At 44.3% G+C, this 16,946-nt stretch overlaps 1 protein-coding gene across 1 annotated transcript in view; it reads right to left on the bottom strand.

Annotated features, from left to right (window-relative positions):
* LOC308147185 (nuclear factor 1 B-type-like) overlaps window positions 1-12,121 on the bottom strand; it is a 59,085-nt gene extending 46,964 nt beyond the window's left edge. Inside the window, exons 1-2 of the mRNA XM_080519282.1 lie at window positions 11,615-12,121; window positions 8,513-9,044 (exon numbers count right to left, since the gene is read on the bottom strand). Of these exons, the coding sequence (XP_080375408.1) occupies window positions 8,513-9,044; window positions 11,615-11,641 (559 nt within the window). The 5' untranslated portion in view covers window positions 11,642-12,121. The remainder of the gene's footprint in view (window positions 1-8,512; window positions 9,045-11,614) is intronic.
* Between the last annotated feature and the right edge of the window lie 4,825 nt (window positions 12,122-16,946).

The following is a 16,946-nucleotide window of genomic DNA, read 5'->3' as shown; positions in this document are numbered from 1 at the left end:
ATAAGGGTGTCTGAACACGTGTCTCCTTGTGTACGTTTTTTGTTGTTTTTTTGCACTCGCAAATTAAATCACAAAAGGTTTTTATGCAAAGTCGGTGCCGCCAGACAACAAACTAGAAACTTTGCCCCGGTGGTGGAGACGACCGATTTGATAAGAATTGAAGCTTTCGGTGCTGTGATCGCATCGGCTTTCAGGAGACACCATGGTAACCAGCCCTGCTCTTCGCCAGTAAAAAAAAAAAAAAAAAAATAGCAGGCTTCATTAAGCATCACGTTAGTGTTGCAGTAGGCTTTAATCACAGGGTCCACTCAGCGATGGACAAGCAACTTCCGAACACATCGATTCACACTATGGTCAGGTCATTTAAACACGGTTCAAACTCCAGTCATGATTACAAATGAACCAAATATGTAAATACACACTCGATATAAAGTCTCAGAAAGGATGAAAACTGTTGCTTCTTGTAAATATGAAACAACACAACTGAGCTGTTGGAGTTTTGTCTTTGTTGCACTGTGATCCTTCTCAGAAGTCAAATTATGGCTTTATGGAGGCATATTTTTTATAATAATCTCCAATATAAATAACTGGCAAAAGGTGTTTTTTTTCCTCCTGATTTGTTTCCTGAGTTTTCTGCTTTACAACCGCGGCGTAAAGGGAAAAAGCAAAAGTGGTCCTCGACAGAGAAGATCGCAGTGCTGCAGCAAATCTGTAACATCTGCCTGTCTGGTGTTGCTGAGATATGAGATTTCCATGTTGTTACAAACAACAAGGTATCCATATTTCTCCTCCCTTTTCGCCTCCCCCGCCTCCTGTCATTCCTTCTATATGGCTCACTTTAATCACACACTGCTAAAAGATGCTGTCTTTCATAAAGGACAGCCTGTTTATGTAAGTGCTAAAAATGTAAATGACTTATTTTTCCCTGCTTTCCTGTGCCGCTCTGCTGCCATAACTTTCCTTACTGTACGGGTCAATAAAATTCAAACAATCTCTTTGGGGGTTGTGTTGTTTATTACACCGAGTACAGGGGATCGTCTGCCGCTCGACAGTTGGTTTCTAAATTTGGGAGTTTTTTTTTTTCTTCTTTTCTGTTGTTTTTTTTCTTTCTTTTTTTGGAGAAGTCAGCCTGACATATGTGAAGGAGGAGTGGAAGCTCTCTCGCTGGCTTTGACAACTCAATGGGGTGCTGATGAATCCGTCCCAAGCAGGCCATTCCCAAGCCCCAGACACCATATCCCCTCTCTGACCCGCTGCACCGACATTAGAAAGAAATCCTCTAGGGATTCACCCCCCACCTCCCCTCTTCCCCCCCACCCCCCAAAAACAACAACATGCCCACCCAAAAGTACATTTCGCACAGCACTGCGATGGCGGGCCTTTTATTTTTCCGTCCCGCTCAGGTCTTGTCGAGCCGTCACAGTGATGGGCCGTACTGTACCGCCAGACAAAAGAAGAGACAACCATCACTCTGGGCCACTGATCGGCCCTGTCTGGGCTGAAAAGACTTTGATGGGGCAAAGCAGGGTGGGGGCGCTGCACACAGAAGTTAGTGTCTCCTGGGCAACCACTGTGATTGTCTGTCCCTGCCCCAAAGTTCCCCATAACACCCCACACACTACCCCTTCTCATCCCCCCTCCCTTCATCGGCTGTTCACAGGCCTCCATCCTGGGTGAAGGGGTCTGGCTTTCGCATGAAAGTCTCATTCTGACACTTGAGGGTGCTTTTCTCCTGAGTGACTAGGAAGAAATGCGAGGTCAAAAAACATCTTCACACCAATTCTCTATGTAAGACTTTTGTCAGAACCTTCTTATCCCCCTTTTCACCGCAGACCCCGCTGTCTTACATGACCAGTCTAGCAGGCAGATGGGACAACAGTAAGTTTTTCTTGCAGTTACGCTAGCGGGACGGCAAAGAAGAGAGTGCAGCCATTGGATGGAGAAGCTCGGGCAGCAGGGAGGGCGCGCTTTGTAAGGCAGGACAGTGAGGTACGGTGCAGCGCCCGGGATAAGGGGTGAATGTACCCATTTGTCTTCATTTGGTCGGACTGGCAGACAGGGTGGGGGTGGGGATCTATCCAGGAGGAGTGGGAGGTGCCCGTCCTCCAGTCAAGTGGCCTCGGGGGGATTTGAAATGCATTTGAGGTCCTCCCCGAAAGCCTGGGAAAGTGTGGGGAAGCTGAGATCTTAACCATAGACTAATGACACAAACTGCAGCCCTTAACCAAGTGTAGCCTGTAACGCGAAAAAACGAATCTCCTGCTGGAATACACAAGAAAAGCCTTTTCAACACAATACCCATGCCTTACAATGCCCAAGAAAGGCCTTGTCTCATTTTTTGACGGATGCAACAGCGCAAACTGTGACACAAGCAAATTAAACACACTGTAGCGAAGCAAAAGAAGAGAGTTGTAAATTTTGGCGAGAAAGAAAGCATCCACATTTTTCCGTGGCCTCTGCTCCGAGTTGCCTAGTTTCCATGGAGATTTATGTACACATGGCACACAAAAGAGGGCTAAGGAGGTAACACGGCCTGTTTAAGCCTTGAGGTATTTGCTCGAGCAAAGCCCCGCTGCTAATAACACAAGCCTCATACTGAGCCAGGCAACCTGGCTGCACTGCACCCAGGTTGGTGTTTGAGAAAGAGCAGGAGGGGGAAGAAGGCAGGGGGAAGTCGGGAGGAGGGCGAGCGCAAACAGCCAAAAGGAGCCCGGAGAGGAGGCAAGGGAAGTGGTATAGAAAGCAAGAGAGCAAAGAAGGAAGAAAGAAAGGAAGAAAGGAAGAAAGAAAGAAGGCAAGAGAGAAAGAAAGCAAGAAAGAAAGAAGAGATTGAACGCTGCAAAACATAAATAGCTCCTGGGTTAAGAGAAAAAGGATCGGGAAGACATTTAGTGGGAAGCGGAAATCAATAAGGCAAGCGGTGAAGCTGGGAGGGAGTTCTAAGTGGATTAGATTGAGAGAATGTGTTCGATAGGTTATGGCTCTGAGAGAGAGGTAGCCAGACACCGCAGGCTCTATTGCATACTAATAAGGAAGACAGAATAGAAGCTAAGCACAGGGTTGTGCAGTTCACAGTCAAGACTTTTTCTATATGGCTATTTGGCAACGATGGTGAAGGTTTTACCCAGGATTTGTGTTTTATGGTCTCGCTGGGGTTTGTTTTGTTTTTTTTCTTCCTTTTTCTTCCAAGTATTCACTCTTAGAATTAGGAATAGAAATTCCTCCTAACTTTCTTCTCCCAACATCATCTCACCCGTCTAACTAGGAAATGACAGGGAGCAGAGTAGCTGGGCTTGAAGTAAAAAAGCAACAAAAAAAACAAAAAAAACGAAAAAGAAAAGAAAAGCCCAACAGTGTTGTCCTTAACGCTGTCTGCTTACAAGTTTTGTTTCACACTTCTGGCATGAACCCAGCCACCCCTTCTCTGGCCAAGAGCCTGAGCCCGGGACAGCTGTCATGGTCGGAGTTTCGGGCTTGAGGGAAAGCCAGAGAACGAGCACGGCAAAAAAAAAGACGAGAGAAAGAGAAGGGAGCGAGAAAGTCATTTGGCCGGGCAGTGTGCCGCCGGGGTGATTCCTGATGGCGGAGCGGGATAAGGGGATTCGAGCGGAGGGAGGGTTTCCATGTTGTGCTTAGTCACAGACCTCCGCTGTGACCCCAGAGGGTCAGACCTCCGCACTGGCCCGCTGACCAAAGCCTCCGAGGCAGCCGGCCGGAAAACAAGATGCATACGGCTTCCCTAACCCCCCCCCCCCCCGGGCAAGTAGCCGGTCACGAAGAAGACGTGGCTTCTTCTTCTTCTTTTTTTTTTAAAAGGACCGGAGTGTGTCTGCATGTGTGTGTGCAGGGAGGGTGCGGGAGGCAAGACAGCGGCGCCGACTCCCCCTCACTTAGGCCAGTGAACCAGAGGACCACCGGCGGGAGCAGAGGTGGTGGCAGGGGAGCGGAGACAAACAGTTGCCAAAAGACCACCGGTGATCCTGCGACCGCTGCGGTTTGACCCCGATTGAAGAGGTCAACAAGGGGTGGAGGGGTGGGGGAGGGGTGGGGGTTACCAGCAGCCGATCCGCCACCTCCTCTGACCAACACGACCCCCACAGGAAAAAAAAAAAAGAAAAGAAAAAAGGAAAAAGTCTTTCTCCTCCACGTGCCCCCATCCCCCCCCGAGCTCGCGACGGAGCGTTTTTTTTACTGATCTGTTGTGCTCAATTAAACTTCAGAGGACACCCTGCCACATCTCTTAGCCGGGGTCGCGACCCCGGGGGCAGAGGTTAAGTCTGGCGATTGTAAAACAAGGTCTCCATTAACATGGCGGCATGTATTCGGAGGTAATCCATCTATTTCCACAAACTATCGTGACGGTGTGAAAAAAAAAAAAAAAGAACGTTACATTAGTAAGGTGGGGTGGGGGGAGAAAAAAAGTCAAGGTAATGATGTTTTATGGCCGTGTTAACTTTCAGCAGCGGAGTAATGGGAAAGAGGCTTGACCTTGACTTCTTTAGTCCCCCCATTGGACTGCCTCAGCAATCCTTTTCTGTCACTGCTTATGAGGCCAATCTGCTCACAGCTTCCACCAGGTTTTACACCATTTGTAATTCCACTGACAATTAGGATTGAGATCCCCCTTATACAAATAAAAGGACCGCTCGGCGATATTGATTTGATTGATTTGACTTTTAATGAGACGCTTGGTTTTTCGAACCACCAGAGAATGAGGGAAATATAGTCTCATGCTACCATGAAAGGCAAGAAAAGGCTCCAAAATGCCTTGTTTCGCCCGGCCCAACACTCAACAACCAAGAGGATTTTGGTTAATTATCTGGGAGCACTGATGAAACTGCAAATATTCCTATTCGGGGAAGTATGATCAAAGAATTCTTCCTTAATGGGACTAAAAATGATCAATCAAAACATTAAAACGACTAATAGAGTAATTAAAGCAACTCTCATCGCCAAATATTGCTCTATATTTCAATACGTACTATTTTATCAAGTACACACGCATGCATTTAAAAATAAAATATATATATAAATGTTGAACTGAGTGTTCACCTAAATCCCAGTGGTGGCGGAGCAAATAAGTGACGGGCGGCTTAACAAAAAAAAAAAACAACCCAAATACAAACGAGGCCTCCAGCATCCTGACATGTCCGAACACGATGATTATCCGCATGCCTTGTTACAACTATTCCATCTCGCTGTCAGACTGGATATGCAAAATATGAATCCAGGTGGGGAAAGGTGATGATACGAAGAAGGGCAAAAAAAAAAAAATCACACTTCATGTTTTATCAGATAATGATAAACAAGCGCCGCAGCAGTATGTACGTGTGTGTGTGTGTGTGTGTGTGTGTGTGTGTGTGTGTGTGTGTGTGTGTGTGTGTGTGTGTGTGTGTGTGTGTGTGTGTGTGTGTGTGTGTGTGTGTGTGTGTGTGAGAAACCAGGGCCCTGTATTGAACACAGCCTGCCAGTTGGCACAATGGATGCCACATCCCCCACTCGCTCCCCCCCCCTACCCCACCCCACACCCGGCCCCAAGCCCTACTTCCCAGCGGGCATTCATCTGGGCATGCACATGGGTGCTACACAACGCTGCCTTGGCTAAACGCGTCTGTGCCCCAGAACAAGGGGGCTGAGTGCCCTCTCAAAATTCACCCAGGACGCTCGCTTGCCAACCCGCCGACCTTTCTCAGGCGGCAACCCGCCGCCATCGCAAACAGATACACTGTCAGCTTGGGCTTTTTTCTTTTTGGGGGGGTGGGGGGGTTGCTAAACCGTAAGAAAAAAAAAAAAATCCCTGTTGAGTAAATATTGGCAGGGAAATATTTTTTTTTTAGAACCAAGTCGCACAACCGAGCAAAAGTACGCTGCGCCAGAATGCGATTTTTTTTTTTTCTTTCTTTTTTAAAAAAAAAAAGCGCGATCTGAACGACTTTATTTCTTTCCGGAGATCGCACGACTACTTGATTCTGTTTCGGGCAGAGCCGTTTGCTAGCGTCTTTGTGTTTGATTGTATGTTTGTTTGTTTCGTGCAGTTGCAGTAGAACAAAGGCAGCGGCTCCCATTCTGCCACTGTCAAAAAACTTTCCAACGTGCCCACTGCATTGCGGATGCCAACCAACGAATCAAAGGCATGCTGCAAGTAGACAAAGAGAGTTTGATGCCAACCTCCAAAACCTCTAACAACCATTACTGGTGATTCGCCTGCCTCCCTGGCACGGTGTGAAACAAAATGGCGCCGCGCCGCACGCTACCACAACATGGCTGCATTGTCTGGAGGTGGGCACTGCTTGGTAACTTAAAGGAAAGGGGGGGGAGACAGTAAACAGAGAAAAGTATTTAAAAAAAAAAAAAAGGAGAAGAAAACATGGCCGTCTCTATAAAAGAATTCTATTTTGTTTTTGCCAAAGTTTTTGTCAAAAGAAATTTTAAGCACGACGGTAAATAATCGCTCTCATCCACAAAGTTTTTTTTTTTGTTTTTTTTTTTAAAGCTCAGATTATTTATTCAACAGAACATAACGTCCGCTGCTTATTTTTCCATCTGTTTTTTTTTTTTTTTTTCTTTCCCTCTACATTTTCTCTCGTATAAAAAAAAAAAACGGAAGAAACGCTGCAAACAATGTATAAACGGTGTGAATATTGTGGGGGTTAAAAAAAAAAAAAAAAAAAAACTCCACCAGAGAGCCATTCTTAAGTTGGTACTGAGCAGTTAAAAATGCAGCAGATGCAAAGTGGAGAAGCGGTGGCATCCTACAAAAGACACAAAAGAGGGTCTGATGCCAACCCCGGTGCCAGTGGCAACCATTATTGTCTCTGTGCGGTGCCTTCTGCTTTCCCTGGCACTTATCAAACACAAAATGGCGCTCAGGGTTTGATGATAATGAGCGAGCTATACCCCTATTCCTCCCTCAACAGCGACGTACTGGAGACCCATTTGCTGCTGTGGATTCAATACAGGGGGAATTTCGAACCTGGAATACTATAGGGGGAGATTCCGACGGTGTCAGCAGATAACAGGAGGAAGTTCAAAAGTGCACAATGTGAATGATAGAAATTTTATTACGCGCAGCGGCAACCCTAAATGCCCGTTAAAGGTGTTAACCCTTTAGCAACGTCCATTTTCCTCACATTAAATCAGAATGTGACGTTTGGTCGGTCGTCTATGTGTGGCTGAAAACCACCGTGACATCATGCAAAAAAAAAAAAAAAAAAGTCCAGTTATAAACGTTGGCATATTTCTTATTTATTTATTTATTTAGCTGAATGTGATTTCTTTAATGGCTGTTCAATTCTTTTGGTGTCTGACATGTTTTTCTTTCTTTTCTTTTCTCTTTTTATCAGATTGGAGTAAATAAATAAATTGCAGTAATTTAATTTTGGTGGGGAAATAAATGATTTTAACACATGATTTTTTTTCATTCATAAAAAAATTAAAAAAATGTGCATGTCAAAACCTATTCCGCTCCCTGGCAGGCGATTCAATTCATCCTCCCTATAAACACACTGTGCTACAAAATGATTCAGTTTTCACATCAAGTACGTCACTGTGTCCACAAAAGGCTTTCATTGTGAAATCAGCTTTTCAGGAATCAAGGAAAAGAATTAGCACAATCACACACTACACACACCCACTACACGCACACACTAGACACACACACACACACACACACACAAGACACACCACTCGACTTTTAAATACACCAAGAGTTTACTCATATCTTTGACCTGTAATCGAGCTCACAGGTGAATATATTTTAGCTGATAATTTCAAGTATTATTACTGTCTTGATGGTATAATGGAGGCGTTTTGTTCAACAGAGCAGCAATATGTTACTACATGTGATGGCAAATAGAGGGAAAAGGCCATTATTTATAAAAAATATATATATATATATAATAAAATCAGGAAAAAAAGGCAATTTTTACATTATTGTGATATAGATATACTGATTGACAAATGAAAAAAATTACTATTTATTGAGTTTGTTTCTTTTTATAGACTTAAACATCGACTTTCTGTGTGTGTGTGTGTGTGTGTGTGTGTGTGTGTGTCAGGTGAAACAAATCCTGCCATACAGGACAGCAAACCAGCATCCAATAACAATTATTATTGATTACACATTTTCTTTTTTTGGTTTAGTAAGCCTTTATGTAACAGCAGTACACACACACTACACACACACACACATGCGCGCACACACTTGCATGTTTATTTATCTGGCAAATGTAACGGCCATTCCAGCCAGTCTCAGTAAAGACTGCCAAACCATAACACATGTGACCTCTGACCTGGCCAAGCCATCACTTAGACATGCGCATTCGCTTTCGCTCTCTCTCTGTCAGACACACACACACACACACACACACACACACACACACACACACACACACACACACACACACACACACACACACACACACACACACACACACACACACACACACACAGACACACACAGACACACACACACACACACGCACGCACACAGAGAGTGTGAGCTTGAACCTACCTTGGTCCTGGACATAGTACGCTAGAAACAAGTCCAGCTCCTTGACCGATACTGTTATGTGGTGTGGCTGGACACAAAGTGCTGGGTTGGTGCAATGTGGGGACTTGACGAGGCGCTCGCCGTCTGTACTTTCCAGAGGGATGCCTTTGAAGAGGATGACCATCACCAGGTCCAGGCGCCAGACCTTGTCGGCCTGCCGCAAGCAGTCGATTCGGCGGATCTTGCCCTTCTGGTCCGGGTTGGAGAGCACGCAGCACGGGGGCTTCTTGCCCGTCACGCTGAGGACAAAGTCCTCCCGGTACTCTTGCCGAATGTCCTTCCGCAGCTTGGCCAGCAGCCTGGACGCCCACTTTTGCTTCACCTCGGGTTTCTCGCTGAGGAGCTCGTCCTTCACCGCGCGCTCCTCGTCCTTGGACATTCGCTTCTCGTGCTTCTTGAAGTACTTGCGTTTTCGGGCCTGCAGGTTGAACCACGTGTAGGCGATGGCGCGGACATGGGGGAGAAGTGCCTCGATGAAGGGATGAAATTCATCCTGGGGAGCAGAGTGAGAAGGCAGACAAGCCACGTGAGCAAAGGCACAGGAGACGTACGGGGTCTGTGTCGCGCGCGGACCACAAGCATTCGGATGAAACCCCGGCGGCGTGCGTTCAGACAGAAACGCGGGTGTTGCCATGACATGATCTGGATTGTACTGCAGGTGTGATGAGAAAAATTCCACTGTTGAAACAACTGCCAGCGCCACAATGGCAGCGAGTCTCTGAGTTGAAAGCACTCCCCGGCTCACGCTCTGCACAGGACCCCTGTATCGCCGCTCCGCAGTGAGAGCGTGCGCCTCTCACCGTTGCATTTTCTCTTATCAAACTCGCACGCATTCCACTACGGAACCCGCGTCCCGAGTTGGCCGAGAGCGGAGGATAAGCCGGAGGGCCCCGAGCGCAAAGTGGGAAGCTTCGGGAGATTCCCGCCGGCCCGACGACCCTACAGATATAGGACGTACGGGGCTGCGTGCACCGAACCCCACAGAGACAATGGCGGCGGCGGTTAGTGTGAGGAGTGCTGGCAAAGGTTGTGTTAGGACTCGGGGGCGGGGGGGGGGTGGCGGGGGGGAAGAAAGTTCACACCGAATCACTTTTGGGTTCTGCAGTTTGCATGTGGAATGACACTCGCTCGGCTTCATTCCTAAAACCTGAGGCGACTCGGTGGCATCCGAACACCGCCGACTTTCGCTCATGTCAGAATTGAAACGAAAACTTTTCTGGAATGAGGTTTTGTTTTTTTTTTAATTTACGCGGCGTAAAACATTTACACCAAGAGCCAACACTATCAAGAGTGTGTTCAGTTTCCTATTTGCATTACGCTTTCTAACACATAGGATGCCTTTATTAGCGCCAGCATTGGAGGGGAGGGAGGGAGGTGAGGGAGGTGAGGGAGAGGGGGGGGGGGGGGATTTTGCATCTTAACAAATTTATTTTAAATAAACTTTCTGCAACTTTTTCATAATTGAAAAATATAAAAACATCCGATGCAAACGCTTTTCTAATTCACTACCTAAATGTAGTGATTTCTCTGTGCTGGTTCCCTGTAGGTGAGGGAACGGACGGGACGGAGTGGGTGATTTAGGGCTCGTCAGAAATTACAGCTGCTCTGACTGAGAAGTGGAAACATTAAATTATCTTTGTTTGAGGTCATTAAAATGTCACTTTTAATAAGCATTCAAAGCCCACTTTTTTTCTTTTTTTTTTGCTTCTCCCCCAAAGGGGGCTTTTGAAGAGTTAAACCACATATTGTTCTTTTTGTGGGCAGTCAGGCAAGCAGGCTGTAGGAAACCACAGAACTCCACTCCCTATCTGTGCCTGCCACTGCTGCTTTTAACAGTACGGTTAATCTTTTCTTTTTTCTTTTTTTTTTTTAAATATACTTTCACTGTAGGTTGAGTAATACATGTAGAATATTAAACAAAAGTAAGGAGGAAAAAATGAGCACACTGCTCTCAATGTACCTACTTTACTATAAAGTCACCAATTAAAATTCAAAAGTGACTTTGAACCTGCTCAGCAGGGAAGCGTCTCGGACATGTTGTTCTTCAACCTCTTCCATCCTGATCAAAAACCTCCTAAAAAATATTCTGTTAATTTCTTAAACCTGACTAAAGCCAAAATGCTTGTAAAGATAAATGACTTGGCCGGGGCCCTATTGCAGTGCACTTCAACTGGGGGCCATAAAAGCACAATCCTCTTAAGTACAAACTAAACCACATCTCAGTCAATCACTTACTTATGCCAAGTAAAATATAAACAGTAAAACTGAGTCAGCCAAAACAGTCAGCCACTCTGTCCAACCGCTGAATCAACCTTATCGTGCGTTTGATCTCCCGACAGTGAAAGTGGCTTTATCTTCCTCCAACTTCACTTCCAACTCCAAAGTATAAGGATTTTACTCTGAATAAAAAAATATATATATATGGGAGTTGGGGGATAAAGGAAATAAACACAGCGAGAGCCCGGGACGCGGAGTGTGAGTGAGGTTACAGGAGGACGCAAATAACCTAATTAAACCTGAGGGGAGGAAAGAAAAGAGCATACCTGTGCCAATTATTCAAGATTATCAAAAAGACAGGCAACAACAAAAAAATTCCAGCTTTACGCACAACTTTACGCACACGGGAGATGCTAAAAGATTTGAATCTCTCGTAGTCTGTGAGACTCCTAAATTATTTTTCTTCCAGAGTTTTGCACAAATTAACGACATGGAAACTATAAAGTGGCACAAACACGCGTGTTTTGGTTGTTGTTGTTAGTTGTTTTTTGGGGTTTTTTTTCTTAAACGGAGCCTAAATTCTGCGATGATTTTGTGTATTTTTTCTCCACCGGCACAGTCATCTTGTATTATTTGAGTAATTTAGAAAAGTATTTCCCACGCAGGGCTGAAGCTGTACAGTCCTGACGCACTTACACACACACACACATATACACACACAACTTTCTAACCCATTGCAAACTTCCATCTGACAATTACTCTTCCCAAAATATGCAAATAGCGGCAATTAAATAGAAACCAAAGGAAGGAAAATTAAAAAAAAAAAGAAGAAGAGCACACAAATACCTGAGTAAGACAAATCGGGGAATACATGACGAGCCGGCTACACACAGTAAGTCAATGCACTTGGACTGATTCCTCCGATCACTTTATCGCGCCATTCCTGGAGCGACGTGCGCCGTGCGAGAGTGTGGAGCAGCTGTCCGCGTGGAGCGACGCAAAAATTACAACAACAAAAAAATTCAAAATAAAAAAAAAATTAAAATAAAAAAAAAGGAAATTATCCAAGGACATCCATGGAGTTTTTTCTTTTTTTTTCCGATCCAAAGATTGTCGTCACCGCAGGGGAAAAAAAATTTGATTAAATGAAGGAGTTTTTTTTTTTGTTTTGTTTTTTGAAGTTGACATGCACGATCTGAGCACTTGCGGGTTGTGGAGCCGGTGCGGAGCGGACTGCGCTTCTTCTTCTTCTTCTCCTCCTTCTTCTTCTTCTTCTGCTGCTTGCGGATACTCCTCTCCTCCTACATGAGGCGTCTCAGTGCACAGATACCTCCTAAAAGCATTACGGGGGAGCTTCGCGAGGGCGCCGGGTGTGTGACGTTCACCCCCGCTTTGACCAAACTTGATATGAAATCGACCGGTGCACCTTCGCTCCTGCGCGATTCCAGCAAATCAGACCCAACTTTTTTCTCGCTCTCTCTCTCTCTCTCTCTCTCTCTCCCTTCTTTTTTTTTCACCCACGTAATTACACAGTCACACTCCTCCTCCTCCTCTTCTCTCCTCCTCCTCCAAACACACAACCCACATCCACCCTCCAGCACCTTCTTCTTCTCCTCCAATTCATTTAGCCTCGGTATTATTTTATGAGCTGCTGGGGGGGAATTTGGACCGCAGCGTTAAGACGCACAAATAAAATACAATTTAATAATAAAAAAATTAAATAAAATTTTTAAAAAACCGGGGAAATCTTCCGCCGGTCAGCCTTTAACCCCGCAGCTCTGTGTCAACAAGACGCACTCCTCTTTTTTGTCCCCAATTCAACGCAGTGTTTGTGGTTAGTAGTGAAAACAAACGGGGCTTCTTTTCCTTTTTCTTTTCTCTCCAGCCTTTGTCGGCCACACAGTAGTAAATAACCCCAACAGCAAGCCATGAAGTTCAATGAAACTTTTTTCAGGACTCAATAATTTGCGGGTGGTTATTAGAAGGCAAATCCCTAAAACTTCCTTCCAACAGTTTGAATTCGGGGGGGGGGGGGGGGGGGGGCGATTTGGACTGATTAAGAAAGTTTTCTTTGGTTTTTTGGTTGGGTTTTTTTCCACTTGTAGATTTGACTTTTCACACCTTTGTTATTTATTTATTTTTAGGAAACACGCGTTTGCCAACTTGTATCAAAACATTGCACCAGTGAAAGTTACACATTTGCCACTTTTATGTTCACGCAGTTGATGTGTGTGTGTATGTGTGTGTATGTGTGCGCGCGCCTCGCAGAGCTGTCCACACACACACACACACACACACACACACACACACACACACACACACACACACACACACACACACACACACACACACACACACACACACACACAGTTCATTTGGCAGATTTAAGGGGGGGAATGGGATGTTATCATGCGTATCCGTGCCAAGTTTGGTACGGCTTTGGCCCGCCGTGCTGGTGTTTGTGCTCCGCGTAAAGTTACCCTCGTGTCCCCCACATTTTGGAGGGGAGAGAGGGAGGTGGTGGTGGTGGTGGAGGAGGTGGTGGTGGGAAGGGAGGGGGTGGGGGGGGGGGGGGTACAAGGACAAGTATCGCATAAAAAATGACAAAAGACCGCAATCACAACATTCGAAAGTAGTAATAATCCATGTTCACGTACCATTGCACTGTACTGCATGGATTAATGGGGAATCCTGGAGCCTGGTGGAAACACACAAGCCGGTAGCTTCACATTTCTCACGCTCAACTTTGTGCTTTGGAGGGTTTTTCTCTTGCAGAAGGGAAAAAAAAAAAAAAGTCAACACCGGAAGACAATTCTTGGCAGATAGCGACGAAAAGAAGTTAGGAGCACCTCGCGGGGTTTTTTTTTTTTTTTTTGTTTCTCTTTTTTTTTTTTCTCTCCCTTGTCTTCCTTCCTCTTCAAGTCTTTACTTTTTTGGATCGTTTTGTGGGGTTGTTCAGTGGAGTTGAACGTGATCCAGAAGAGGCTGAGTTTTCGGCACTGGGTTGGTCTCCGCCTTCACTTTCACTGTCTGACTGACTGCCGCCCTCCGGCTCTGCGCAACCAAGCGTCAAGATGCACGGCAAGGAGGCGCGCAGCTTCCTCCTCGTGATTTTCACAATAAAGCGCCACTTTAGCGCGACGCACGAAATGCTAACGGTAACGCCGCATGTCACAGATATCGATAGCAAATCAAAGATATATATAAAAAAAACGTTTTTATTGATAATTTTCCACACGTTTTTATTGTTAAATTACATTGTGCACAGTGTGTTTACCTATTTGTGTTCTATATTCCCTGTAATATTTATAGTTAGTATGTTCCATCTTCTGTTTATATTTAGTTTGTTCTCTTTTCTCTGTATTTTCTTTATGTTGATCATTTCCCTATTTTTTTTTACATTCAACATGTTCCATTTCCCATTTGTATTTGGTAAGTTCCCCATTCTTCTATTCATATTTACCATGATAACTTACTTTGTCTACATTCTGTTCCATAACATATAATGTTAATATCTATAGCTATATGCTTATTACTCCTACTTATATTGCTTAGATATTGTTTCTTGCTTATATTAAGTATGTCCTTTGAATTTTATATAGATTACATGTATGTTCCCTTATTCTGTGTATATTTGACCAGGTCCCTTATTTGTTATTATTTAGTATTCCTTCCTATTTTGGATACATTTAGCATGCTTCTTTAGTCTTTCCATTTGTTCCCAATGTGTGCATGTCATAGCACCCTCTATGGTGTTTTATCAAAACATGCTGCTGTAGGTTAATAGGTCATAATACTCTTGTTGTGAAATCATTATTGCATTACAAATTTGAATCCATAAAGTCAACTGATGGCACCCTGACAAACGCAACAATAGAATATGCACATAGGAATGAAGCCGAGCAACAGTAACTAGAGAGCAGAACAAAATACATGTCAATTATCAATAATTGTTATTTTAGTACACACACTGCACATTCAAGGTAATTATAAAGTGCAACACTTTTTGTTCGTACACGTGCAGTATTTCTGATTAAACTGGAAAATATAAGTGTTTTGTTTTTTTCAGGCAATCACTACAATTCCAGGGTGTATCTTGCCTTCCCTCATGGTTACCTGGGATTGGAGCCATGAGTTAAAATGGTATTTATGACAGACGGACACACGGATGGAAGGACTACAATTCTAAATCTAAGACGTGATCTACGTGTTTATATTGCACTTTCACAAAAAAAAAAAAAACACATTACTCTCAAAAGTTCCTTGTCACAGACTTCTTCCTGACTCTGCAAAAGCCTGACAACAAGCTCCCGCCACAATCAGATGGAAACGAGACGCCCTCTTGTTTTGAAACTACATCCCGTCAGCTCCTGAGGGTGCTGCGGCTGCTTCTCTTCAGCTTGACCGAGTTCAGTTTTGTAATAGCGTTTGCATTCTGGCCTCTCATTGGTCAGCAGCAGTGGCCCCGGGACTCTGCACCCTGGGCCCCCCACTTCCGCTCCTCTGACGTGCTGTTTGGGACCTGACAGACCTCCGCAGGACCACCGGCCAGCATGATGGCAGCATCCACACATACAGCTCTATTATTATTATTATTATTAGTAGTAGTAGTAGTAGTAGTAGTAGTAGTAGTAGTAGTAGTAGTAGTAGTAGTATTAGTATTAGTATTAGTATTAGTATTATTATTATTAGTATTAGTATTATTATTATTATAGTCTACAAAGCTCATTCATAAATAAACCTGACTTACGCCACCATAATCTGCTCATAATTCTGATTCTTAATTACAATCTTATCAAATCGGAGCGTTCATTTCATTTAAGCGCTACTTAATGCAGCAGTTGCAGGCAGTGTTGTCACACTCGCTGCCACTGTGCTTCTATTGTAGCTCAGGAATAATGCCATGTGGCCATTTCTCCAGACTAATCAGCTGCATGAAAAGAGTAACCTTGTAATGCATAATCACACAGTGGATGGCCTATTACCAGATACTGAGCATCAAGCTGCCCCCCCAACAATAGCAGAAAATGTGATTGTATAGTTTGAATGCAGAGCCGCACAATAGACTTCCATCACTGTTATCGTGAAAACAACACAATGTTTATAATATCTAGAAAATGTTCCTGTCGGTGTGCATTTGTTATAGATTAGTTGAAAAAATAGGAGATTTAATGGAGCTGGTGGTGAATAAGGCTGATCAATGGTCGTTTTAAGTGTAAAGTTTAGTCTGACTTGTGGCTGAATGGATCATATCCTTCTAACCCTCCTTAAGACAGAACTTCATTTAAAATAAGTCAAGCACTCCAGAGGAATTTGGCTTATTTTTACTTAATATACTTGTTCCATTTTGCTTGACTGCTGTTAATAGTAGCATTAAAGTCAAGATCATTATCTCAGTCATTGACATCTCTCTCTCTCTGTGCCTCCATTAATTTACCCTCATATGACGCACGTCACCACACGCACACACACACTGACACACGCGCGCGCGCGTCCCTCTGAATGGGAATCTACCGCCCCTATGTGGCCACAAGAAGAACTGCACGTGACTTGTTTTAAACCGACTGGAGAAGTAAAATAAAAAAATACAGGTGATGCGTTCATATGGTGTCGAAAAGATGGCAGATGACGCAAAAAAAAAAAAAAACTTCAAGTCATCACACACACACACATTTTTTATTTTCTTCACAACCTTCAGAATAAGCGGTTTATTTTTTCCCCCCACGAGGGTCACCCTCCCAAGGTCAAGATTCATGACAAATTAGCAAACGCAATAGCAATATATATAGGAACTTATCATCTCTCCACCCATGTCTGAGTTTATCATCCCGAACAATGACATAGTGCAGCTTCTTTTGGCAGCACGCGTCCTGACTTATCACAGTAGGGAAAGTGCAGGTGTAATTAATAACATCAGTGGTGGCCATGCTCTATTTAGGAGGCAGCTATTTGGAATCCTGCCACTATCCTCATTATTATTTATAGCTCTTATTTTCCTACTGTGACTTGTCATCACGTCTCCTGTTGGAAAAAAAAAAAAAAACCAAACAAAATTCGTTTTTTTTTTTTTTTTAAACCCCAGGAATATAACAGGTCTCCGTCACTGCTTTTCCTCGAATAAACCATCTCTGCTGTGTGCCGCTGGGGGGCGACACTATGTTTGTCATTGTTGGAGTCT

Source organism: Blennius ocellaris (assembly GCF_963422515.1).
Source record: "Blennius ocellaris genome assembly, chromosome: 23".
Lineage (NCBI taxonomy): Eukaryota > Metazoa > Chordata > Actinopteri > Blenniiformes > Blenniidae > Blennius > Blennius ocellaris.
This window is presented reverse-complemented; position numbering and strand designations above follow the sequence as displayed.